This window comes from Protomyctophum bolini (genome assembly GCF_963924005.1).
Source record: "Protomyctophum bolini genome assembly, chromosome: 8".
NCBI classification, from domain to species: Eukaryota; Metazoa; Chordata; class Actinopteri; order Myctophiformes; family Myctophidae; genus Protomyctophum; species Protomyctophum bolini.
The window spans coordinates 659852-686733 of NC_137869.1; the positions used below are offsets into that span (position 1 = coordinate 659852).

The 26882-nt window shown below is 41.4% G+C and overlaps 1 protein-coding gene across 1 annotated transcript; it reads right to left on the minus strand.

Moving 5' to 3' along the window:
* Nucleotides 1-14908: 14908 nt before the first annotated feature.
* LOC308320456 (uncharacterized protein) lies at nucleotides 14909-25387 on the minus strand. The gene is made up of 3 exons (XM_080770877.1): nucleotides 25289-25387; nucleotides 20872-21084; nucleotides 14909-16772 (listed from the first exon to the last, which is right to left on the minus strand). The coding sequence occupies exons 2-3, from the start codon at nucleotides 21041-21043 to the stop codon at nucleotides 15430-15432; spliced, it is 1515 nt and encodes a 504-aa protein (XP_080627003.1). The 5' UTR covers nucleotides 21044-21084; nucleotides 25289-25387; the 3' UTR covers nucleotides 14909-15429.
* Between the last annotated feature and the right edge of the window lie 1495 nt (nucleotides 25388-26882).

The window sequence follows — 26882 nt, forward strand, 5'->3', positions numbered from 1 at the left end:
AAATGATGAAAAACGGCGTGCCATAGTATGCCGTACGATATGGGCTATAGCCCACGGTCCAAAATGATGAGAAACGAGGCTAACTTTTTTTTTCAAAATTTCAAAAAACATGGGCTATAACCCACCGTTTTTTCATTTTTCATTTTTTTCAAATCCTCAAAAATGATGAAAAACGGCTCGCCATAGTATGCCGTACGATATGGGCTATAGCCCACGGTCCAAAATGATGAGAAACGAGGCTAACTTTTTTTTTCAAAATTTCAAAAAACATGGGCTATAACCCACCGTTTTTTTCATTTTTCATTTTTTTCAAATCCTCAAAAATGATGAAAAACGGCTCGCCATAGTATGCCGTACGATATGGGCTATAGCCCACGGTCCAAAATGATGAGAAACGAGGCTAACTTTTTTTTTCAAAATTTAAAAAAACATGGGCTATAACCCACCGTTTTTTTTCATTTTTCATTTTTTTCAAATCCTCAAAAATGATGAAAAACGGCGTGCCATAGTATGCCGTACGATATGGGCTATAGCCCACGGTCCAAAATGATGAGAAACGAGGCTAACTTTTTTTTTTGAAATTTTGAAAAACATGGGCTATAACCCACCGTTTTTTTCATTTTACATTTTTTTCAAATCCTCAAAAATGATGAAAAACGGCGTGCCATAGTATGCCGTACGATATGGGCTATAGCCCACGGTCCAAAATGATGAGAAACGAGGCTAACCTTTTTTTTCTAAATTTCAAAAAACATGGGCTATAACCCACCGTTTTTTTCATTTTACATTTTTTTCAAATCCTCAAAAATGATGAAAAACGGCGTGCCATAGTATGCCGTACGATATGGGCTATAGCCCACGGTCCAAAATGATGAGAAACGAGGCTAACTTTTTTTTTCAAAATTTCAAAAAACATGGGCTATAACCCACCGTTTTTTTCATTTTTCATTTTTTTTAAATCCTCAAAAATGATGAAAAACGGCGTGCCATAGTATGCCGTACGATATGGGCTATAGCCCACGGTCCAAAATGATGAGAAACGAGGCTAACTTTTTTTTTCAAAATTTCAAAAAACATGGGCTATAACCCACCGTTTTTTTCATTTTTCATTTTTTTCAAATCCTCAAAAATGATGAAAAACGGCGTGCCATAGTATGCCGTACGATATGGGCTATAGCCCATGGTCCAAAATGATGAGAAACGAGGCTAACTTTTTTTTTCAAAATTTTAAAAAACATGGGCTATAACCCATCGTTTTTTTCATTTTTCATTTTTTTCAAATCCTCAAAAATGATGAAAAACGGCGTGCCATAGTATGCCGTACGATATGGGCTATAGCCCACGGTCCAAAATGATGAGAAACGAGGCTAACTTTTTTTTTCAAAATTTCAAAAAACATGGGCTATAACCCACCGTTTTTTTTCATTTTTCATTTTTTTCAAATCCTCAAAAATGATGAAAAACGGCGTGCCATAGTATGCCGTACGATATGGGCTATAGCCCACGGTCCAAAATGATGAGAAACGAGGCTAACTTTTTTTTTTGAAATTTTGAAAAACATGGGCTATAACCCACCGTTTTTTTCATTTTACATTTTTTTCAAATCCTCAAAAATGATGAAAAACGGCGTGCCATAGTATGCCGTACGATATGGGCTATAGCCCACGGTCCAAAATGATGAGAAACGAGGCTAACCTTTTTTTTCTAAATTTCAAAAAACATGGGCTATAACCCACCGTTTTTTTCATTTTACATTTTTTTCAAATCCTCAAAAATGATGAAAAACGGCGTGCCATAGTATGCCGTACGATATGGGCTATAGCCCACGGTCCAAAATGATGAGAAACGAGGCTAACTTTTTTTTTCAAAATTTCAAAAAACATGGGCTATAACCCACCGTTTTTTTCATTTTTCATTTTTTTTAAATCCTCAAAAATGATGAAAAACGGCGTGCCATAGTATGCCGTACGATATGGGCTATAGCCCACGGTCCAAAATGATGAGAAACGAGGCTAACTTTTTTTTTCAAAATTTCAAAAAACATGGGCTATAACCCACCGTTTTTTTCATTTTTCATTTTTTTCAAATCCTCAAAAATGATGAAAAACGGCGTGCCATAGTATGCCGTACGATATGGGCTATAGCCCATGGTCCAAAATGATGAGAAACGAGGCTAACTTTTTTTTTCAAAATTTTAAAAAACATGGGCTATAACCCATCGTTTTTTTCATTTTTCATTTTTTTCAAATCCTCAAAAATGATGAAAAACGGCGTGCCATAGTATGCCGTACGATATGGGCTATAGCCCACGGTCCAAAATGATGAGAAACGAGGCTAACTTTTTTTTCCAAAATTTCAAAAAACATGGGCTATAACCCACCGTTTTTTTCATTTTTCATTTTTTTCAAATCCTCAAAAATGATGAAAAACGGCTCGCCATAGTATGCCGTACGATATGGGCTATAGCCCACGGTCCAAAATGATGAGAAACGAGGCTAACTTTTTTTTCAAAATTTCAAAAAACATGGGCTATAACCCACCGTTTTTTTCATTTTTCATTTTTTTCAAATCCTCAAAAATGATGAAAAACGGCGTGCCATAGTATGCCGTACGATATGGGCTATAGCCCACGGTCCAAAATGATTGGAAACGAGGATAACTTTTTTTTCCAAAATTTCAAAAAACATGGGCTATAACCCATCGTTTTGGTCATTTCGTCATTTTTTTCAAATCTTCAAAAATGATGAAAAACGGCGCGCTATAGTATGCCGTACGATATGGGCTATAGCCCACGGTCCAAAATGATGAGAAACGAGGCTAACTTTTTTTTTCAAAATTTCAAAAAACATGGGCTATAACCCACCGTTATTTTCATTTTTCATTTTTTTCAAATCCTCAAAAATGATGAAAAACGGCGTGCCATAGTATGCCGTACGATATGGGCTATAGCCCACGGTCCAAAATGATGAGAAACGAGGCTAACTTTTTTTTTCAAAATTTCAAAAAACATGGGCTATAACCCACCGTTATTTTCATTTTTCATTTTTTTCAAATCCTCAAAAATGATGAAAAACGGCGTGCCATAGTATGCCGTACGATATGGGCTATAGCCCACGGTTCAAAATGATGAGAAACGAGGCTAACTTTTTTTTTCAAAATTTCAAAAAACATGGGCTATAACCCACCGTTTTTTTCATTTTTCATTTTTTTCAAATCCTCAAAAATGATGAAAAACGGCGTGCCATAGTATGCCGTACGATATGGGCTATAGCCCACGGTCCAAAATGATGAGAAACGAGGCTAACTTTTTTTTTCAAAATTTCAAAAAACATGGGCTATAACCCACCGTTTTTTTCATTTTTCATTTTTTTCAAATCCTCAAAAATGATGAAAAACGGCGTGCCATAGTATGCCGTACGATATGGGCTATAGCCCACGGTCCAAAATGATGAGAAACGAGGCTAACTTTTTTTTTCAAATTTTCAAAAAACATGGGCTATAACCCACCGTTTTTTTCATTTTTCATTTTTTTCAAATCCTCAAAAATGATGAAAAACGGCGTGCCATAGTATGCCGTACGATATGGGCTATAGCCCACGGTCCAAAATGATGAGAAACGAGGCTAACTTTTTTTTTCAAAATTTCAAAAAACATGGGCTATAACCCACCGTTTTTTTCATTTTTCATTTTTTTCAAATCCTCAAAAATGATGAAAAACGGCTCGCCATAGTATGCCGTACGATATGGGCTATAGCCCACGGTCCAAAATGATGAGAAACGAGGCTAACTTTTTTTTTCAAAATTTCAAAAAACATGGGCTATAACCCACCGTTTTTTTTTCATTTTTCTTTTTTTTCAAATCCTCAAAAATGATGAAAAACGGCGTGCCATAGTATGCCGTACGATATGGGCTATAGCCCACGGTCCAAAATGATGAGAAACAAGGCTAACTTTTTTTTTCAAAATTTCAAAAAACATGGGCTATAACCCACCGTTTTTTTTTCATTTTTCATTTTAAAAATGATGAAAAACGGCGTGCCATAGTATGCCGTACGATATGGGCTATAGCCCACGGTCCAAAATGATGAAAAACGAGGCTAACTTTTTTTTTCAAAATTTCAAAAAACATGGGCTATAACCCATCGTTTTTGTCATTTCGTCATTTTTTCAAATCTTCAAAAATGATGAAAAACTGCGCGCTATAGTATGCCGTACGATATGGGCTATAGCCCACGGTCCAAAATGATGAGAAACGAGGCTAACTTTTTTTTTCAAAATTTCAAAAAACATGGGCTATAACCCATCGTTTTTGTCATTTCGTATTTTTTTTCAAATCCTCAAAAATGATGAAAAACGGCGCGCTAAAGTATGCCGTACGATATGGGCTATAGCCCATGGTCCAAAATGATGAGAAACGAGGATAACTTTTTTTTTTCAAAATTTCAAAAAACAAGTGTTGCGGAGGATTGTGGAGCAAATTGCGGAGTGTTGCGGAGGATTGCGGAGGATTTTTCTCCAAAAATTCAAAAAACTATAACCCATCGTTTTTTTAATTTTTGGAGAAAGAAAATGTAGTGTTGCGGAGGATGAGAAACATTAGCAAATTGCGGACTGTTGCGGAGGATGAGAAACATTAGCATTTATCATTTATCATTTTGGACCATGGGCATATAGCCAACACAATGAGCAGAAAATAGAAATAAACCATTGTAAATACAACAAATTGAGCAGAGCACTGCAGGGAGTCGAACCCCGTTCCGGTAAACCAGAAGTACCACAACCAGTGCCTTGGTTTTTGTTTTGTTTTACGAGGTCCATTCGTTGAAATGTAAATTTTGCATTTCAACAGTAAAGTAATTTCACAATTTGACATTGTAGGCAATAATTAATAACAGTATGGCACCAGGCCAAAGCCATGGGGAGAGAGTATGTTTTGCACTCTGAGTGTGTGTGTGTGTGTGTGTGTGTGTGTGTGTGTGTGTGTGTGTGTGTGTGTGTGTGTGTGTGTGTGTGTGTGTGTGTGTCCGTCAGTTTGTTAACAGCTAATCTCCAGCACCATTAACCCGGTCGATGCCAAATTTTGCACACGCACTCGCTGGATGCCAACGATGAAACAACATACTGTATGCATACTGTATGCCCTCTGTGACCGCTTTTCTGCGATTTCACCTTTTTTCAAATCCTAAACAATGATGAAGAATCGCGCACTATAGCATGCCACTTAATGACCTTGACCAATATCAATGACCTTCAATAAGACTAGTAAATTACCTTGACCAGTATAAATGACCTTCATGAGACTAGTAAATGACCGTGACCAGTATATGACTGTGACCAGTATAAATTACCTTCATGAGACTAGTAAATGACCGTGACCACTGACCAGTATAAATGACCTTCATAAGACTAGTAAATGATCTTCACCAGTATAAATGACCTTGACCAGTATGCGGTCCGTGACCATGGACTATAGCCTTTCGCTTTTCCTTGATTTTCACCTTTTTTTAAATCCTCAACAATGATGAAGAATTGCGCACTATAGCGCGCCGCTCAATGACCTGAGACCATGGACCAATGAACCATGTAAATACAACACATTGAGCTGAGACCATGGACCAATGAACCATGTAAATACAACACATTGAGCTCAATGACCTGAGACCATGGACCAATGAACCATGTAAATACAACACATTGAGCTCAATGACCTGAGACCATGGACCAATGAACCATGTAAATACAACACATTGAGCTCAATGACCTGAGACCATGGACCAATGAACCATGTAAATACAACACATTGAGCTCAATGACCTGAGACCATGGACCAATGAACCATGTAAATACAACACATTGAGCTCAATGACCTGAGACCATGGACCAATGAACCATGTAAATACAACACATTGAGCTCAATGACCTGAGACCATGGACCAATGAACCATGTAAATACAACACATTGAGCTCAATGACCTGAGACCATGGACCAATGAACCATGTAAATACAACACATTGAGCTCAATGACCTGAGACCATGGACCAATGAACCATGTAAATACAACACATTGAGCTCAATGACCTGAGACCATGGACCAATGAACCATGTAAATACAACACATTGAGCTGAGACCATGGACCAATGAACCATGTAAATACAACACATTGAGCTGAGACCATGGACCAATGAACCATGTAAATACAACACATTCAGCTCAATGACCTGAGACCATGGACCAATGAACCATGTAAATACAACACATTGAGCTCAATGACCTGAGACCATGGACCAATGAACCATGTAAATACAACACATTGAGCTCATTGACCTGAGACCATGGACCAATGAACCATGTAAATACAACACATTGAGCTCAATGACCTGAGACCATGGACCAATGAACCATGTAAATACAACACATTGAGCTCATTGACCTGAGACCATGGACCAATGAACCATGTAAATACAACACATTGAGCTCAATGACCTGAGACCATGGACCAATGAACCATGTAAATACAACACATTGAGCTCAATGACCTGAGACCATGGACCAATGAACCATGTAAATACAACACATTGAGCTCAATGACCTGAGACCATGGACCAATGAACCATGTAAATACAACACATTGAGCTCAATGACCTGAGACCATGGACCAATGAACCATGTAAATACAACACATTGAGCTCAATGACCTGAGACCATGGACCAATGAACCATGTAAATACAACACATTGAGCTCAATGACCTGAGACCATGGACCAATGAACCATGTAAATACAACACATTGAGCTCAATGACCTGAGACCATGGACCAATGAACCATGTAAATACAACACATTGAGCTCAATGACCTGAGACCATGGAACAATGAACCATGTAAATACAACACATTGAGCTCAATGACCTGAGACCATGGACCAATGAACCATGTAAATACAACACATTGAGCAGGGCACTGCAGGGAGTTGAACCCCGTTCCGGTAAACCAGAAGTCAGACACCTGCAGTGCCTTAGTTTTTGTGTTGTTCATTTACAGGTCCAGGTGTGCATACGCATGTGCGCCTGTGCGTGTGTAGGTGCATATGTGCATTTGTGTGTGTGCACGCTTCAATGACCACTGTTGGACCCCATGGGGATCAGGGACCTCTGGGAGCCACCCATAATTCACAACGGTCACAGCGAACTCTGTTGCATCACAACTGGTGGCCAACAGTCTTAACCAACACCGCCGCCGACCCACAGGAGAATACCATCGCACAGTGGTATCAGACCAACCACAATCAGCCAGCCCTCAAACCAAACCCTTCGACCTAGAAGAACTCGAAACTGCAATGGGAAAGTTGAAACCCGGAAAAGCAGCAGGGATTGATGACATACTGGCAGAAATGATACAGCACCTGGAACCTAACGCAAAGACCTGGCTCGTGGGGATGCTGAATACATGCATGGCACAGAAAACCATCCCTTCTGTCTGGAGAAAGGCCAAAGTGGTTGCAATCCCCAAACCTGGCAAAGACCCATCATCCCCAAAGAGCTACCGACCCATTTCCCTCCTCTGCATCACTTACAAGAGAGGCTGCTACTCTAACGCCTCATGCCACTCATAGACACCAAGCTGACTAAAGACCAAGTTGGTTTCCGTCCCGGCCGCTCCTGTGCTGGACAGAGCTCAACCTCACCCAACACATAGAGGATGGGTTTGAATAACTGGAGCAGCAACTGGAGGGCGAAGCAAGCACGCAGGCAGCTTGTGCCTGCCTGCGTGCCTGCCTGCCTTCCTGCCTGCCTCCCTCATGTGGAAGCTGCGTAGTTGAGTTTGTGTGTGTCTTTCTTTTTCTGTCTTTCTTTCTTAGGACGAAGATCAAGGTAGACGCCAGTGGAAGGCTCAACACAAGCCGATGCCCCTAGAGATCCATCCCAAAGCTTCTCTCAGGGAGCCCAGCAAGCCAGCTAGCCAGCAAGCCCTCCCAGTCAGCCAACACAGCCAGCCAGCTCCGCCAGTCAGCCAGTGTAGAAAGTCAGGCTGCCAAGCCAACGCACATCAGCCCTTGCAGTCAACCATTGTAGCCATACCAGCCTTGCTCAGTCAGCTCAGCCAGGCCTCTCTCGAGGCCTGGCTCTCTGTCTGCCTTGCCCGGTCTGCCCCGCCCTGCCTTGCAGCAACAGAACCAGCCTTGCCGGCAAGGCAGCCAGCTCACGCGCACGTGCGCAAGCGCAAGAATCTAGATCCATCCCATTATGCCCAAAGCAAATCACAATGTTGCACATTAAGCTACATCAACTGTAGACCCGTGGGGACGATTTGTATATAAATAGCAGATCTACAAGCCCACATGTCCACACACACACACACACACACACACACACACACACACAGTAAAGTAACCAAAAATAGCCTCTGAGAAGTGTATTTTCAATGCATTGAAAATGTGAAATACTCCAGTAAAAGCTTAAAGTAAAATGCTTCTATAACTCAGTGGTTCTTAAAGTGGGGTCCGGGGACCCCCAGGGGTCCCTGAGGGAATTCCAGGGGGTCCCCAGCTAAATGATAGTTTGGAACCAAATGGACTCTAATGGGTCTGTAACTCTAGAGAGTATCCAAATGTAACCAAATGGATCCATTTATACACTCTCAGACTGAAATAAACATTGACTTTACAATATAAAGAGGGGGGTCTCAGAGATAGAAATGCCATTAAATGGGGGGGTCTAATATGCATGTCAAACTGGGGGGGGGGGGGGGGTCCTTGAAATTAAACGGGTTGAGAATCACCTCTAGAGAGCCATCCAAATATTATCATGGGGGTCCCTGGCATATTTTTTCAATTGGGGGGTCCGCGGGCTAATTGGTGTCAATGTGGGGGTCCTTGGTATGAAAAGGTTTGGGGGAGTGGTCTAACCAACTATTCGCTGCTACATCAAAGTGAAATTACACGCAATTATTTCATCAACTCCTTTAATGATATAAGCAGCTAATTAGCTAAGCCAGTCCACCAGTGGTCCTTGAGTGGTTCCAGGTGGTCCCCATAGTAATGCAGCTATGGCGTTTAACCAAATGGACCCTTATAGGCCGTATAGATCTTTAACTCGAGATAGAATGAAACCAAATGGACCCGTCAAGAGTAAAACAACAATGTTAAATATACCTGCGTTAGGCTAATTAATTAACCAGAAGTCTACACAATTAGATGGAAATTAATTTTGATCAACGTTTGCCTTTCATCTGTCCCAAATGGTACCAACATGAACACAGCATGGACGTGTGGACAAACTCTTATCCAACGACAACATATTCTTTAGTTTTGGGTCTGAGAGGCTAAATGTCATCAAATCAAACTTTATTTCTATAGAGCACATTAACAAAGACCAGAAGCTCAACCAAAGTGCTGTATACACGATCATGAAACAAGCATACAATCAACACAAACAGCATAATAAAACAACATCAAAGCAAACATATCATTGAAAGCCGAGAATTAAGAGATGGGATTTAAGTCATCAAATGGTGGTTCCGTGGCTCAAATGCCCAATACATAAAAAATGGGCCTTGATATAAAAAGGGTTGAAAACCACCACTGATCTAAATGTACAAACTAACATACAGTAAGTTTTCAAATTAATGTAGTGGAGAAAAAGTAGACTATATTTGCCTCTGAGATTTAGTGGTAAAAGTGAAGTAAAAGTCCTGGAAATTGAAGTGCTCAAGTAAAATATTTTTTTTCTTGTTTACTGTTGTACTTATGATAAACTGATTAAGTAATGGGCCTTGATGTGTAAAAGGTTGTAAAGCACTGAGCTAAGCTAACAGTAAACACTCACCATGGCTGAGTTTGATGATCAGCTGCTGGACATATATAAAAGCCTCCACAGCTTCTTGTAGAAACGTCTCTTTTATTCGTCTAGTTTTCTCACCAGCCTGGTGGTAAAAAACACCGTCGACTCTCATTAACTCCATGTCACTGAAAGTTACATTCCGAGGTGTTGTTTAATATTAAAAGTAAAACAAACACTGCACAGCGTGGCGACGTGCTGCTTGTTGTTTGGGTGTGTGTGTGTGTGTCAGTGACTCTGTCTGTGCGCGCGCGTGTGGTGTGGGTGTGAACAAGAGGTGGCGCGCACGACCTGGTGACTTATACATACGTGCACGTGCGTCATTATGGATCCCAGACAGTCTCACCACAGCTCAAGCTATTTTGACATTTAAAATAAAACTCAGTCGAGAGAGCCACATGTATACGTTCTCAATTTAATGCTGAAAAAATGCCATGGTGAGCAATCTGCTTTCGAAGTAGCTGTGTGTGTGTGTGTGTGTGTGTGTGTGTTCTTAATGCTATGTATATAAGGGAATGTGCATTGCTAGGCACGACAGAATTGTTGACCTATTAGCTATAATAAGTTCATATGTTTCATCATCTGCCAAAATGTATGAGCACTCACGTGTTTCAACTGCCATGTTCATGTACAATATTGAAAATGATGTTTCTCAGATGTCACAGCCTAATACACCAGATATTGTTGTTGTTGATGAGGACAGTAGAGAAGTGACCATTTTGGAAGTGTCCTCATGTACATTTGACCAGTCTGGAAGAGGCATTCGAGGTTCTTTAAGTACCAGCGTCTTACTCTTATAAGGATGCTATTATACAGCTTGGCTACAAATACTACTTGTGTTCATATTTGGAAGCCTCTGTAATGTCCATAAATCAGTCGTATGATGTACAACAAAATAAATGTTGGCCCATAATGGCACATTTAGAATGGCATAAAAAATAACATGAATATAACAATATATCATTTTCAGCAACAAAAATAAAACCCTGTTGTACAAAGGAGAAAAGGGAAAATGTTGGCAGTGAGTATCACTAGCTCTGGTCCATAGCCCTAATGCTTAATTCTGCCTTGCATTAAGGCTATGGGACCGAAGGCTTCATGCAGCCTCTCCTCTGTGGTGAAAATATAAAGAACGTCTTAGTACTCACCAATATGGAAAAAATACTTTTACTTACTCCACTCCACTGCATAATGAGTAGTTATACTTGAACAACTTTGGTGCTTTAAGTACATTTTGTTAACAATACTTTTGTACTTAATACATTTTTAATTACAAGTAATGAGTATTGAGTAATTTCTACAATGCAGTATATTTACTTTTACTCAAGTAAAAAAAAAAGGAGCAGCCTACTTTATCCACCATTATATTCTACAAGCTAAATGCTGCTCTGATCTTTAAAGACTATTTATTCCCACCTTGCTTTTCGTTTCTCCATCTCTTTTTATACACCATATTATTCACCTATTAAATTGCCACAGTGAGGAACATTCCCTGCCTTTTATCGCCATCTAGCGGCCAAGAATGATAATCAAAACATGTCGTAGACCGATTGTGATGTACGGAGCGACGATCACTTCGTTTAAAAAAAAAATCACACCCGTGTGAAGTGAGTGGTGCAATCATGTCAAACAGGAAACTCTAGTTCTATACCCTGAAACCCATGCTGAAACCCAACCCACACGCAAGCAATACCTAATTCTAAATAAGTGTTTTGCAGTTCAGTCCTTTTCCTGAATGGGTATCCAAACAAAATAGAGCACTCTAAAAAAGTAATAAAAAAAGAAAGAAAGGAGATCACTAAAGTGTTAGATCATGTAGGATGCTCGTATATCACAGTGAACACAGTGTTAGATCATGTAGGATGCTCGTATATCACAGTGAACACAGTGTTAGATCATGTAGGATGCTCGTATATCACAGTGAACACAGTGTTAGATCATGTAGGATGCTCGTATATCACAGTGAACACAGTGTTAGATCATGTAGGATGCTCGTATATCACAGTGAACACAGTGTTAGATCATGTAGGATGCTCGTATATCACAGTGAACACAGTGTTCGATCATGTAGGATGCTCGTATATCCGCGTATTTGCCTGGAGTTACAAGTAAACATGGTGGAATGAACACAGCATTGCTGCCCATGTTGCTGATATGAGTCCAATGTCCAGCACAGACACTACCATCATCAACCCCCCTTTCTTTTTAAGGCACACAACAGAGAGAGGGAGGGGGAGAGAGACATAGACACACAACAGAGAGAGGGAGGGAGGGAGAGGGGTGTCTGACCCAAAAAAAAAGGAGATACGCTGGCCAAAGAATTCACATAAATCCACTCTATAGTTATAGGCCTATGATCTATACCGGTAGTATATTAATTAGGCCTTTAGTGGTACCAGGATATATATATCACCCCCTGTGACTGCATGTGTGTCCATACATCATCATCATCAGATATCAAATAGTGAGGCAACCAGAATTGCACCTTTATACTTATTATTATAACGCAGTTGTGAAGAGGTCAGCTCTAGATCTATTACTGATCTCGTCAAATAGCCGAATTCAATTGCCGTTCAGTATACCCACGCTCTTTGAACATGGTTTTCACATGTTGCTTGAAATTAGTCTCATTTTTGAACAAATGCGTTTCAGTCTGCAGAACTGGCTGTAAGGAAGACTGTTTTTAACCCATTCTGAACGGGAACCCATTTCGGTGTTGGCATCATGTTATGCTTTAGCTATTGAAAAATAGCAGATCTACAAGCTCCGAGCTTGTAGGTCTGCTATTTTTTTTGAAAAATCGAAGAACGACTGACATTTTTAGAATCTGATCTCGGGTCAGAATGGGTTTAATCAGACCAGTGTGTGTCCAGTGGAAACCTCGTATGAATCTGATCTCAGGTCAGAATGGGTTAAGAGGAAGGGGATGGTGGCTATCGGCTCCTCTCAACAGACTGTTGCGGTCTGTCGGTTTTGTATACATGATCCAACACAACACAATGGCCTGATATATTCGCATGGTAGTCACCAATAACATTGTATGGTTTAGTCCTACAGTCACCAATAACATTGTATGGTTTAGTCCTACAGTCACCAATAACATTGTATGGTTTAGTCCTACAGTCACCAATAACATTGTATGTTGTAGTCCTACAGGACTCAATAACATTGTATGTTGTAGTTCTACAGGACTCAATAACATTGTGTGTTGTAGTTCTACAGGACTCAATAACATTGTATGTTGTAGTCCAACAAGAGAGTCACCAATAACATTGTAACGTCATCCAGACCACAGAACACCCACTGAATGTTCAAAATAAAACAATAAAAACAAATCCATGAAAATGAATGTCATTTTACTTTATAAATGCATGCGTACATTGTATTCCTTAACTGATATTAAATGAGTAAAATAATTGTGGTAGTGCCTCCCATTTGACGTGTAATAAAACAACAAGATTACATTCAAATCAAACGTCAAAACAGTAACATTGTATAAAAACAGCTAAATAATTAGTAATACATTACACTGTAACGTCATCCTCTCTAGCAAACAACAATAATAAAGTCAACATGAATGGTTTGTTAAATAATTCATTTTAACGTTTGAAAATGAGAAGAAAACAAAAATAAAGGAGGCCTCTATTGACAGGATTGATTAGTTTTAACCGTTTCAGTACATAGGACGCGCCTGAACGTCATAAGGATTGGAACCGAGAGGTGCCTTCGACGTGTGTGACCGTCCTAGTGCATCCTCAAAGATACGGGGCGAGATAAGAATATTCAGAATTTTTCCCATTTTTTTTGGCATTTCGTTTTTCACTTGCCGTATGCTAACGCTCTGTGCAATTATTAGCTTGTCATTGACTCCCATTTTAGCGCGGCGGAAAGAATGACTCGTATCTGCTAATCCAGGGCGCTCTCCGTGGTGATGAAAGGATCGATATGCTGGCGCTTCATTTCTGCTCCTCATCCGTCTCCCCCGCAAAATATGAACGCTTTTTGGAGCGTATATAAATAAATTAAGATGATCGGGGATTGTGAGGTCACTTTGTAAAGTCAACTTTTTTTAAGAAAGTGTTTCCGGTTCATGGCTTTCAGAGTAAAAGCGATCAGACAACTCTGGCACCCCGGAGCTTCTATTTTGATGCACTTCCGGCACTGATTGTGTTTAATGTAGACATAGCACTATATAGTATAAAGCTCCATCTCAACGAATTAGAATATTGTGTAAAAGTTCATTTTCTTCTATAATATAATTCAAAAAGTGAAACTTTATTCTCAATTAATTGTGCATAAAGTGAACTATATAAAACCTTTTTTAGTTTTAGTTTTAATCTAGATAGTTATTAACCTGACGCTGCCAGATGAGGGCGGTATTGGGGAAACATATTCCCCAACACAACACTCATCTGGGATCTCTGACGGAGTTGAGCCCTGAGTCAGATCTGCTTCGTACCGAACCAATCAGCGTGAGCTAAAGGCGGGATATGTGCAAAAGCGGATGTGACGGTATATAGACACGTCGATATGATTGGTTGTGTTTGCACGCCCACACGGTGATAGACAGACGCTCCCATCCAATCATCTACCATGTATCTTGAAAAAAAGGAACAGCCCCGTCATCGAATTTGCTTCCGCGATCCCAGATCCAAATAAGCTGTGAAACAAATTTGTGTAGCAAGCTTTTTGGATCTGGCAGCGTCAGGTTAGATAGTTATGGCATACAGAGCATGGAAATGATCCTATCTCAAAATATTAGAATATTTTACGAGACCACTACAATATGTTTAATACAACCTAGATTCTCTGTTTGGGTTCAGGTCAGGCCAGTTGGCTGGTCAGTTAAGCACAGTAATACCATGCCAGTACACCAGTTACTAGTAGTTTTAACACAGTAATACCTTGTGGTCAGTACACCAGTTACTAGTAGTTTTAACACGGTAATACCATGGTCAGTACACCAGTTACTAGTAGTTTTAACACAGTAATACCTTGTGGTCAGTACACCAGTTACTAGTAGTTTTAACACGGTAATACCATGGTCAGTACACCAGTTACTAGTAGTTTTAACACAGTAATACCTTGTGGTCAGTACACCAGTTACAAGTAGTTTTAACACAGTAATACCATGGTGAGTACACCAGTTACTAGTAGTTTTAACACAGTAATACCATGGTCAGTACACCAGTTACTAGTAGTTTTAACACAGTAATACCATGTGGTCAGTACACCAGTTACTAGTAGTTTTAACACAGTAATACCATGGTCAGTACACCAGTTACTAGTAGTTTTAACACAGTAATACCATGGTCAGTACACCAGTTACTAGTAGTTTTAACACAGTAATACCATGGTCAGTACACCAGTTACTAGTAGTTTTAACACAGTAATACCATGTGGTCAGTACACCAGTTACTAGTAGTTTTAACACAGTAATACCATGGTCAGTACACCAGTTACTAGTAGTTTTAACACAGTAATACCATGGTCAGTACACCAGTTACTAGTACTCCTACATTGAACTCTTTCAAGTCTGCACTGAAGAGACATTTTGTTCACTCTGGCTTTTAGCAACTAGTTTGTTTTTTGTTTAGGTTTTTTCTCCAGTGTGGAGACGAAGGTGTGTCTTCAGGCTATACGACTGACTGAATCTCTTGTTACAATGTTTACATTGGAAGGGCTTTTCTCCAGTGTGGACACGCTGGTGTCTGTTCAGGTCAGCTGCCTTGCTGAAACTCTTGTTACAATGTTTACAGTTAAAAGGTTTTTCTCCAGTGTGGACATACTGGTGCTTCCTCAGGGAACCCGAGTCCCTGAAACTCTTGTCACACTGTTTACAGTGGAAAGGTTTTTCTCCAGTGTGGACACGCTGGTGTCTGTTCAGGCAACCCGACTGCCTGAAACTCTTGTCACAATGTTTACATTGGAAAGGTTTTTCCCCAGTGTGGACACGCTGGTGTCTGTTCAGGTGACTTGAAACACTGAAACTCTTGTCACAATGTTCACATTGGAAAGGTTTTTCTCCAGTGTGGCTAAGCTGGTGAGTCTTCAGGTGACCTGAAGAACTGTAACTCTTGCCACAGTGTTCACATTGGAAAGGTTTTTCTCCAGTGTGGACACGCTGGTGTGTCTTCAGATCACCTGACTGAATAAAACTCTTGTCACAGTGTTCACATTGGAAAGGTTTTTCTCCAGTGTGGACATGCTGGTGTGTCTTCAGGGAACTTGCTTGTCTGAAACTCTTGTCACAATGTTCACATTGGAACGGTTTTTCTCCAGTGTGGATATACTGGTGTGTCTTCAGGGAACCGGATTGACTGAAAGTCTTGTCACAATGTTTACAGTGGAAAGGTTTTTCTCCAGTGTGGACATACTGGTGTGTCTTCAGGTAAGCTAAAGAACTGTAATTCTTGTCACAGTGTCCACATTGGAAAGGTTTTTCTCCAGTGTGGACACGTAGGTGTGTCTTCAGGTCACCTGACTGCCTGAAACTCTTGTCACAATGTTCACATTGGAAAGGTTTTTCTCCAGTGTGGACACGTAGGTGTGTCTTCAGGTCACCTGACTGACTGAAACTCTTGTCACAATGTTCACATTGGAAAGGTTTTTCTCCAGTGTGGACATACTGGTGTCTGTTCAGTCTACTTGGATACCTGAAACTCTTGCCACAGAATTCACATTGGAAAGGTTTTTCTCCAGTGTGGACACGCTGGTGCTTCTTCAGGGAACCCGAGTCACTGAAACTCTTGTCACACCTTTCGTCCTCATCGCCTTCACTGGTCTCCTCCCAATCATCGCTGTCTTCAGTGACGAGCCCGGGGCTCCTCTCCTGTTCAGGAGAAACCTTCTCTTTACACACAGCCATGTGCAGGATGTTTAGGAGCACGACACAGAACTCTCGGAGCTCTACAAACTCGGATGTCCTTCCTCTTCCTAGGAGCAGAAACATAACATGATGGTCAACACTGGATTCCTAAAAGCTACCTATTAGCTACCAAGATAGGATTGAAAACCGTTACAAACTACTAGGCAAGATACAAAAATAATATAATTTGAAGTTATGCAGAGGGAGAGAGAGAGGAGAGACATGCAGAGGGAGAGAGAGGGGGAGAGACATGCAGCAAATGTTGTCATGAACGGGACTCGAACACGCAACGTGCTGCCAGGACAGACCAGAGTCTAGAGCCTCTATGTGGCACGCACCTGCACCACCCGGCCACCGGGGGCCCATATTTAGTTGACTCTAACTCCAAAATGAATAACGGTTACAGCAAATGTTTTATTTCAATCAGGAAATTCTGAAACAATTTAGAAACGTCAGACCTGCAGCTCTGATTTGGTAGTACATTTTGTCCAGCCTGGAGAATAGACTTTCACCAACACGAAACAGGCTGTGTTTTGTGTCAGTGATTAGCGGAGTAGTTTTATTTATTTTCGGTAAAGTTGGACCCCTCGCATAGCAGTGGGAGTTCTACCAGTGAGCAGCAGAGTCTTTCCTGTCAGGGCGTTAGTGTAGTGAGAGACTAAGGATGTGACGGTTTCCGGGTCAACCGGGACGATCCGGTTTCATCTAGTAAACCGGATTAATTTAGGGGGGGGGGGTGGAGCTGGGTGGACCACGCAGTGTTGTTTGTTTACAATAAAGTTTCAATAGTTGTCACTGTACAATACTTTAAAACAGTTGTCATGTTGCACACAATCAATTTGGTCATAGCAGCCGCCTGTAGAAACCCCTCTCGTCCCCAAGCAGCCGTGAGACCGCAGTTTACCCTGCGACAGGGGCTGAGAGGGTTTTTTTTTACCCTGCGACAGGGACTGAGAGGGTTTTCTCGTCAGCGAAGAGTCAAGCGGCCAGTGGCTTTAAACAGTAGGTACAGTTGCTCACATTTGGACTGGACACTGGACACGACAGCGATATGTTTTGGACTCAGGCTCATGGACCCTATATAGCTGGCCTGGTGCAGATGCGTGCAGATCACGATGGCCCATGGGTTAATTGTTTAATACAAATACAATGCTTAAAGAATTGATCCCAAGTAGGCAAGAAAAGACTATGGCTTGTTTCCATTTGTGTGAGCATTGAGAAATAAAGACAAATGTGTTAAATCTGTCACTTTGTTGTCCAAATTATGGTCTTTACACGTATAACCGTTTCGGTCGATTCTTTTATTGAATATCGACCCGGTTTTGTAATTTTCAAACCGTCACATCCTTATGAGAGACCAGTGCTGGAAGCTAGCTAGCCGTCTATGAGTCGTGTGTTAACAGAGAGAGACATTTTAGAAGACCATGTAGAAATTCTAGCATGATTTACCATTTATTTTCCCTAAAATTAAGCTTCGAGTGTCATTATTTTTGATTCAGTGATTGTGTTTGTGTCAATTCAATAAAAAAAATACTTAACTGGGTTAATTGATTGTTGAAAGTAGACCTGCATACAAATGTACTGTAGCTATTTACAACCAGGTAGTGTATACATTGAATTATACTTTCAAAATGGTTTATTGTGGCACCTTACACATGGCATTGTTTGTTGGGTTATGCTTCCCTTTAGGGAATGTTGTCCTCGTTAGCTGCCAACATAAGGTTACATAACATTGTAGTGTTTTACTATACTGTACATTTTTAAATTAAAAGCAACACTACTGTTTATAGTGTTGCACTGTTGACAGCTAAAATGTGGGTGTGGTTATGGTGGTCATTGTGGGTGGAGTTAAGTACCCATTGTCAGTACAATTGAAACAGTAGGGCTGACCCAAAAAAATCGATTAATCGACGTTCAATCGATACGCACGGGAATCGATTTTAAAATTTTGAATCGAAGTCATTAAAAAAAAGCGGCCGCTTTTGGTCCGCGAGACGGCCCCATTTGGTCCGCGAGCCATGCTTGCGCCTCGCAGCACCTCGCAACGCCTCCTCTTTCCCCGTGTTAACAACAAGGAAGTCAACTGAACAAGTGCAGCTGCAGTCCCAGGAGCCAGGAAAAATAAATCTAAAGTGTGGTTGCATTTTAAAATACCCTATTTGAATAAAGGTTGTAGGCTACACGAGAGTGAAAATGACCGCTGGGAAAATCCCTAATTGAGAGTGTAGGCAAGCGCATGCACCACAGCTCAATGGACATTAAATATAGGCTACCATGTTTGATAAGTCATATAAAAACATTACTTACACGAAAATGAAAATATAAACTTCACAGATTATAGATCACTTGGAATTATAACAATCTGTTGAGTATTGCCTGAATAATGCCACTATAAAATCCCAACTTTTATCATGCGCCATTGCGCTGAGAACCTTGTGGAGCCTGGCGGTGTACATTATACTTGTGAGGACCTGCTTGGATTCACATGGTGAGTGCGCTCAGTGCGCGCACCGAAAATTCAAAGATCTGCAATCTCATGCGCTGCGTTGTGCATATTGGCACAAATTAAACTAGGCCTATAGATTTATTTTGGCGATGCGGAGAATTGATTTTGCCGTTGCCAGCGATATCTTTTTTTTTTTTCTTGTCTGAAGACTGACCTGTTCCATCACTGTGAACTCCCATGCAGCAGAGCAGCTCCTACAGACCCAGACCAAAAACACCTTTTCTCTTTGGCATTTAATTGCACCTGATCGTATTATTATAATTATGTAGCCTATACTATTTGCCTGTGTTTTTTCTTTTAATTATGCTTTTTTTGGTGCGCCGATGGTGATGCTCCACTTGTTTCAGCATGTAGGCCTACAGCACTTTGGTCAGCTTTTATTGTTTTAAATGTGCTATATAAATAAAGTTTTATTTAGGCCTATATTGGAGCAGGTGCTGGCAAATAACTAATTACTGTAATGCCATGCAGTGAAGTTGCGCAAATGTCAACTCAATTAGCAAGCGGAGCTGCTCTCATGCACTCTGCACTGCAGTCTGCAGCACAATGACTGCAGATCTCTTCTTAAAGTTTACTTATTATGGTTTACTTTCAACCATAAACCATAATATGATTGACAAACCTTGGATTATAATTCTTCATCGACCAACAGCGCATGCAGCATGACTATGAGGTAATTTAACTATGTGGGATTTCTCCATCGGCATCGCATGTCGATAAAAAATGGGATTTCACTAGTGGCATTATTCAGGCAATACTCAGATAATAATAATTCCAAGTGATCTATAATCTGTGAAGTTTATATATTTTTTCCCATACGCACACTCACAGTCACATTAACTTTATGATCAATCAAATCAACCGTGGTTGATTTTTATTTCTGACAAGTGTCAGGCTTGAAGAGTTCATTCATGTTACCGTTCGTTTACAATTGACAGAGGAGTTTGGATTATATATTTTTTTATTTGATGGAGAGGTAATGCCTGTTTCAGGCAGTTGACTTGTTACGGTCGGATGTTTTATTAAGCCTAATTATTTGTGCGTCACTGCTTTCATGAAGGCTGCAACAGTTGTTGCTTATTGTTTAAAATAAATGAGACCAATCCAAGCATGCCTTTCTCTCCGCTATATCGTTGTTCAAGCCAAAGAGTCACTGCTCGCATCGCGTCAAACAGTCTTTGTATTGAGTTTGTGCTTGAAATGTACTGTAATTCTGCAAACTGTTAATAAATATTTCAATCAATCAATCACATCAACTTCTGTCCAGCTCTAGGTGTTAAAAATTTCTCAATTTTCAAAGGGCCTTTTCTCAGGTTTGGGTAAAATGGTATAATCATTTTAAAAATAGTCATATCTCCTTCAAATATTTTACAATTTCATTGAATGATACATCATATGAAAGTTTATACATTCGGTACTTTAACGGCAAACAGCGATTGATGCCGTTTTGCACACGTCTCCGCGGTCTCCTAAAGCCGTTGTATGCATCTTTGAAACATCTCACCAACACTCAAGCGACCGAGCAGGTCTCCGTGAACAGAGAACGGGTCAATCTGCGTCCTATGGAGGGTGGAGGAACCCACGAGGGACCCTAGGGTACCGTCGTGTCCAAAATTCAGAAAAGGTAACCGAGGGTCCCGAAAGGGGCTAATGAAACTTACCGAGGTGTGGCTGGTCTTCAGCTTCCCGTGTAATAGAAACGTCTTCAGCTTCCTGTTTAATAGGAACGTCTTCAGCTTCCTGTTTAATAGGAACGTCTTCAGCTTCCTGTTTAATAGAAACGTCCCTGGCCGAGTCTGGAGAGTCCATCTTCACCTGGGAGCGATGCATCATGGGTATTGTAGTCCTTATGAGTCTGGACTCCACACACCGCTCTGAAACCAAGTGAATAAGGAAGGACTTTAATAAGTGGAGACCTAGCGGTGTTAGCCCAACTCTCCAACACGTCAATCTGGAGATTATGGGATTCATGCTTTAGGGAAGAAATCACACTTAACTTAAGTTTACACAAGGAACAATGGTGAATAAGTGAATTAGGTGAAAGTAACGAGTAAGACGCGCAAACGCGGGAAGCGAACGCAGCTCATACATATTTGGGTTTTGGACGTATAGCTGCTTTGGGGACTCCTTATATGGTGCCTCTTTTGTGCCCATATATGGAGCTGAGTGGACCTGGCCCCTTTTGTGCCCATATATGGAGCTGAGTGATTGCTGATGCAACACACTCCATATTTGGATAGCGGGACAGACAGACACACACACAGACAGACAGAGAGACAGACATGATCTGCTAGGTCTCATAGTAAGTGCTCACTGCGTTCGCAACCAATGTGTTGTAAAACGTTGTGAAAGGGGAACCCCCCCCCGGAACTTGCATCTGTCAACCCCTGTCCTAGACGGGGACAGAAGTGGTGCGTGCAGCGGACACCAATTTTAGGGGTGGGAAAAATGGTGTTTTCCCAAATGTTTCAAGCATGGCGCAGCGCCACGCCAACAACGTTGTGCAGGAAACCCTGAATGGAGTTCCTGAACACGCCTCCCTCCTCGCCTACAAAGCGCTGCTCCATCGGCGATGGTGAACGTAAAACCATGATGTCAATAAAATGCTGCCTGTTGCGTGACGGGGGAGCTGGCTCTTCTTCTTGTACGTAACGTGGGCGACTGGTCCATTTGGCAGCCCGTTACCGCCACCTAGCGACATTATAGCGTTTTCATAAAGTGTGCGTTCTCGTGTAAAGGGTCAATGAAAATGAGAAGGCGACGGGACTTTGACGTTTTATCTGGAGATGGGCGGCGTCTAAAAGAGGCATAAGGAAGCCAAGGAAGGAAGGAAGAGAGAATTTCAGAGCTGCCAAAACGTTCAAAATACTTCCACAGCTTCTGCGCCAAAGGAAAGTTCTCTGACGTTTCCTATAGCTCCTATATGCTTCTTTTGAAACATCCAACCCCCATTAAAAAAGCGCAGCGCGACCATTCCCGAACGCATGTACGTCTAGTATTCAATTTAGCGTGGGAGAGATGGGACGGGACCCTACGCACAGTCATCCAAATGTCAGAAACGTTACGTAGGGTTCCGAGCGGGGCGAGTACATCTGCATCCTATAGCCTAGACTCTATAGGATTCAGACAGAGTGCTTCCACTAAGGAAAGCAGGCTTTCTAATGACAACTCGCCTTTGTTTTGGTGTGTAGCAAAAACGTTCTTTTTATTTACGCCAAAGAGGAGAGGCTGGTCTGCATTCATGCGAGCGGCGGAGGTTGAGAGTAACATAGCTCTAAATGAAACGCATTAGAGCTATGGACTTAATGGATTTAATTTACGTCATATTTGGCAGAATTTTGACCTCATTTCTCCGTTCATTGTCAATGGCAAATATTGAGACGTGTGGCGACTAAAGCTGTATATAGGAGGGTCTAGCGCCCCTCAAAAACACATTATTTGATAACTTTTCATCGTGCTCCTAAAACAATTTGTGTGCTACTAGATTTCTCAACTTAGGCGCACAGGTGCTACTTGGAGAAATGCTAAGCGTCGAGCCCTGACTCCGACACTATACCTCTGGGGGAGCCCACAGCACAGGGTTCGAACTGGCAACCTTGCGGTTACCATCAAAGCCACTCTACCCCCTGAGCCACCGCAGCCCCCATTATCAGTCTACAACATGCAGAGGAGAAGTCATAACAGAACCATCTAAACACTACAGCATGCAGAGGAGAAGTCATAACAGAACCATCTAAACACTACAGCATGCAGAGGAGAAGTCATAACAGAACCATCTAAACACTACAGCCATAGATGGTTCTGTTATGACTTCTCCTCTGCATGCTGTAGTGTTTAGATGGTTCTGTTATGACTTCTCCTCTGCATGCTGTAGTGTTTAGATGGTTCTGTTATGACTTCTCCTCTGCATGCTGTAGTGTTTAGATCAGACCTGGGCATTGTACGGCCCGCGGGCCAAATACGGCCCGCCGGCTGACTCTGACCGGCCTGTGAAAGATTACCTTATGGGTGGACTAAAACCGCATTGCTTTTATTTTGAAGCCCATGTATTCTCACAGTGCACGCAATCTGCACGTCAACTGTGCACGTGAATTGCGTGTGATTGAGAACCTGTCTTTCTTCCTTCACCCCCCTCATATGCGAAAATGTCGGCTTTTTGGATTTATTGTTGACTACGTCGGTGAATGCAAATAGCCATGAAGCATGCAGCTCCACAACACGGTAGGCGCAGGCGCATGCTTTGATTACCAAACTTACTTGCAGGAGGACAAGTTAAATCCCATTATGCTTCATTGCTTTATTTAACCCGCCTCGCCAATAAAGTTAAGATGTTTTAAGATGCTGCCGTATGGCGTTGTTGCGCCCAGAATGTGGCATGCTTCTGAAGTTCAGAAAGCTTGGGCGATGCGCCGTGAGCTTGTGGATCGTCTGTTTTCGGCACACGAGTCGATCGACGTACCGTTGAACCACAAAGTAAATCTGGCAGAACGAACGTGCACACGTCAACATACAGCGCCTGCCAGGCTGCCAAGTCTCAACAATACCATTACTGGTTGGCTTATTATTGTTTTCAGAACGTTGTTTTTTAATGGTCGTGACTTAACACTCATCTCTCGATAGTAAGCAGCGCACCATGGGTTGTGTCCTTCGAATGGAACTATTAAGAGAGCTACCTCTAATGTTCTCATTGTTAAAAGAAAATGCTAGTATTTACAGGACTTGCAACTTAAACAAAAACATAGTTTTCAACTGGGAAAGGAAACGTCTCAAGCCTGCAAGTAGAAAGTAAAAAAATCACACCCATGTGAAGTGAGGGGTGCTCTTATTGTACATCATCATGATGTAAAACAGTCACTCTGCCTATAATTTGAGTCAAATAATTTACCATTGCTTTGCAAAACAATGCCATTTACTGCTATTTATATAGAAATAAAATTGATATTATGCATAATTAAGTTCAGCCTTTTGGCCCGGCCCTCTAAAATATTTTCTGTTTCTCATTTGGCCCCTTGGGAAAAATAATTGCCCACCCCTGATCTAAACACTACAGCATGCAGAGGATAAGTCATAACAGAACCATCTAAACACTACAGCATGCAGAGGAGAAGTCATAACAGAACCATCTAAACACTACAGCATGCAGAGGAGAAGTCATAACAGAACCATCTAAACACTACAGCATGCAGAGGAGAAGTCATAACAGAACCATCTAAAGACTACAGCATGCAGAGGAGAAGTCATAACAGAACCATCTAAACACTACAGCATGCAGAGGAGAAGTCATAACAGAACCATCTAAACACTACAGCATGCAGAGGAGAAGTCATAACAGAACCATCTAAACACTACAGCATGCAGAGGAGAAGTCATAACAGAACCATCTAAAGACTACAGCATGCAGAGGAGAAGTCATAACAGAACCATCTAAACACTACAGCATGCAGAGGAGAAGTCATAACAGAACCATCTAAACACTACAGCATGCAGAGGAGAAGTCATAACAGAACCATCTAAACACTACAGCATGCAGAGGAGAAGTCATAACAGAACCATCTAAACACTACAGCATGCAGAGGAGAAGTCATAACAGAACCATCTAAAGACTACAGCATGCAGAGGAGAAGTCATAACAGAACCATCTAAACACTACAGCATGCAGAGGAGAAGTCATAACAGAACCATCTAAACACTACAGCATGCAGTCATAACAGAACCAATTCTAAACACTACAGCATGCAGAGGAGAAGTCATAACATTAGACAAACCGACAAAACGATCATAAACGGAATGTATACACGTTTTGATTGTAAATGTAGCGACCGCGTAAAACAGACTGCAGTGGCGTCGTGACTGTCATGATGATCATCATGGCCGTCATATTTCTATGACCAGACGTTGCTGGAAACTATCGCAACTCTACATTCATTCCATTAGTAAACAAAATACTCTAGTGTTGCAACAGATAACGGCTGACCTACAACACAATGTGAGTCAGTCTGACGCACACGCACGCACGCCCACACACACACACACACACACACACACACACGCACGCACACAAAAAGTGTGTTTACTAACCTGCAGTCTTTGTCCAACAACAAGAGAAGCGACACTCTTGAACAACAAGTAAGACGCGCAAACGCGTGAAGCGAACGCAGCTCGTGTGTGTGCTTCTATCTGTCTGTCTGTCCCGCTGTTACTGTATATGTGGACCTGGCCCCTTTTGTGCCCATATATGGAGCTGAGTGATTCACAAATCACTCAGCTCCATATATGGGCACAAAGGGGGGACACACAGACATGATCTGCTAGCTCTCATAGTAAGTGCTCACTCACTGCGTTCGCAATAACACGGTGGAGGAAAAAAATAAAAACACTGCACGGACTTCCCTTCCGGGTCAAAGAGTTTCACGCATGCGCAATAAACGATCCAAACGCACTGTTGGCCCTAATGTCTTCCGCCCCCAGGTGGTGGAGGTGTGTAACTGTCACTGAAGACAGTACAGACAGACAGACAGACAGACAGACAGTACAGACACGTCCCTGGTCAACAGCTGTTGTTGTGCAAAATACTTGGATTTATTATAATTATTAAATTAAATTAAATTAAATTCAAATTGTATTTTCTTTTATTAATTTATTGCCTTATAATAATAATAATAATAATAATAATAATAAACTTTATTTATACAGCACATTTTCATACATAAAATGCAACTCAAAGTGCTTCACATAAAAATAAAAATAAATAAAATAAAACATAACAAGCAGCGGAATGCCGGAAACAAAAGTAGGCCAATCATTACAATACACAGTAGGCCTATATACAATTAGCAAATAAAAATAGCAATACAAAACTAAAACATTAAAAATGGTAAGGAAATTTGTACCAGAACACAAGATAAAACTAAGCAAATGCCAAGTTGAAAAAATAAGTTTTAAGCTTGCTCTTAAAAACGTCAAGGGAGGTCGCCCTTTTAAGGTGCAGTGGTAGGGTGTTCCACAACTTGGGGCCATAGACCCAGAAAGCCCTTTTAAGGTGCAGTGGTAGGGTGTTCCTGCACTACTTGGGGCCATAGACCCAGAAAGCCCTTTTAAGGTGCAGTGGTAGGGTGTTCCACATAGACCCAGAAAGCGGCCTCACCGGTGTTCTTGTGTTGAGCTCAGGGGGGCAGTCAGACAGATATTTTGTGAAGCCACTAAGGAAATGAAAGTTCATATAATGGCCTGTTGTGGCGCTGTCACTGGACCCAGAAAAACCCATAGCCCCATAGAAGTCCATGTATTTGGGCTTCACCTAGACTGTATTACCTTAAAAAATATGGTCATGAATACTTTCTGCTTCCAGTCACTAGTTTAAAGTCTCATTTCTAATGTCATAATATTATTTTTGGAAAATTATGGTCCCATTTATAAAATAAATTACCATAAAGTCGCGCATGTTCTGAGGGGCGTGGCTACCGTTACAGTCTATGAACGGGATCCCCCACCCACTCGAGTCAAAATAAAAACCAACAAAGAAGAAGGGGGGAAGTCCCGCCTCGTTGTCTGGGCCAGCCAATGGGCCAGCTGGGCCCAAACGGATCTAGAAAGATGGCGACTTCCATTGCAAGGACTGACCCACGGAACGCTTTGTCCATATTTTTTACAGTCTATGGTTGAGCTTTGGGTA

Bases quoted from the DNA above. Each gene is read 5' to 3' on its own strand.
- LOC308320456 (XM_080770877.1), bottom strand. From the start codon at position 21,043: ATGATGCATCGCTCCCAGGTGAAGATGGACTCTCCAGACTCGGCCAGG. The intron at 16,773-20,871 runs GTAAGTTTCATT...TTCTGCTCCTAG, and splicing joins TGAAGACCAGCCACACCTCG to GAAGAGGAAGGACATCCGAG.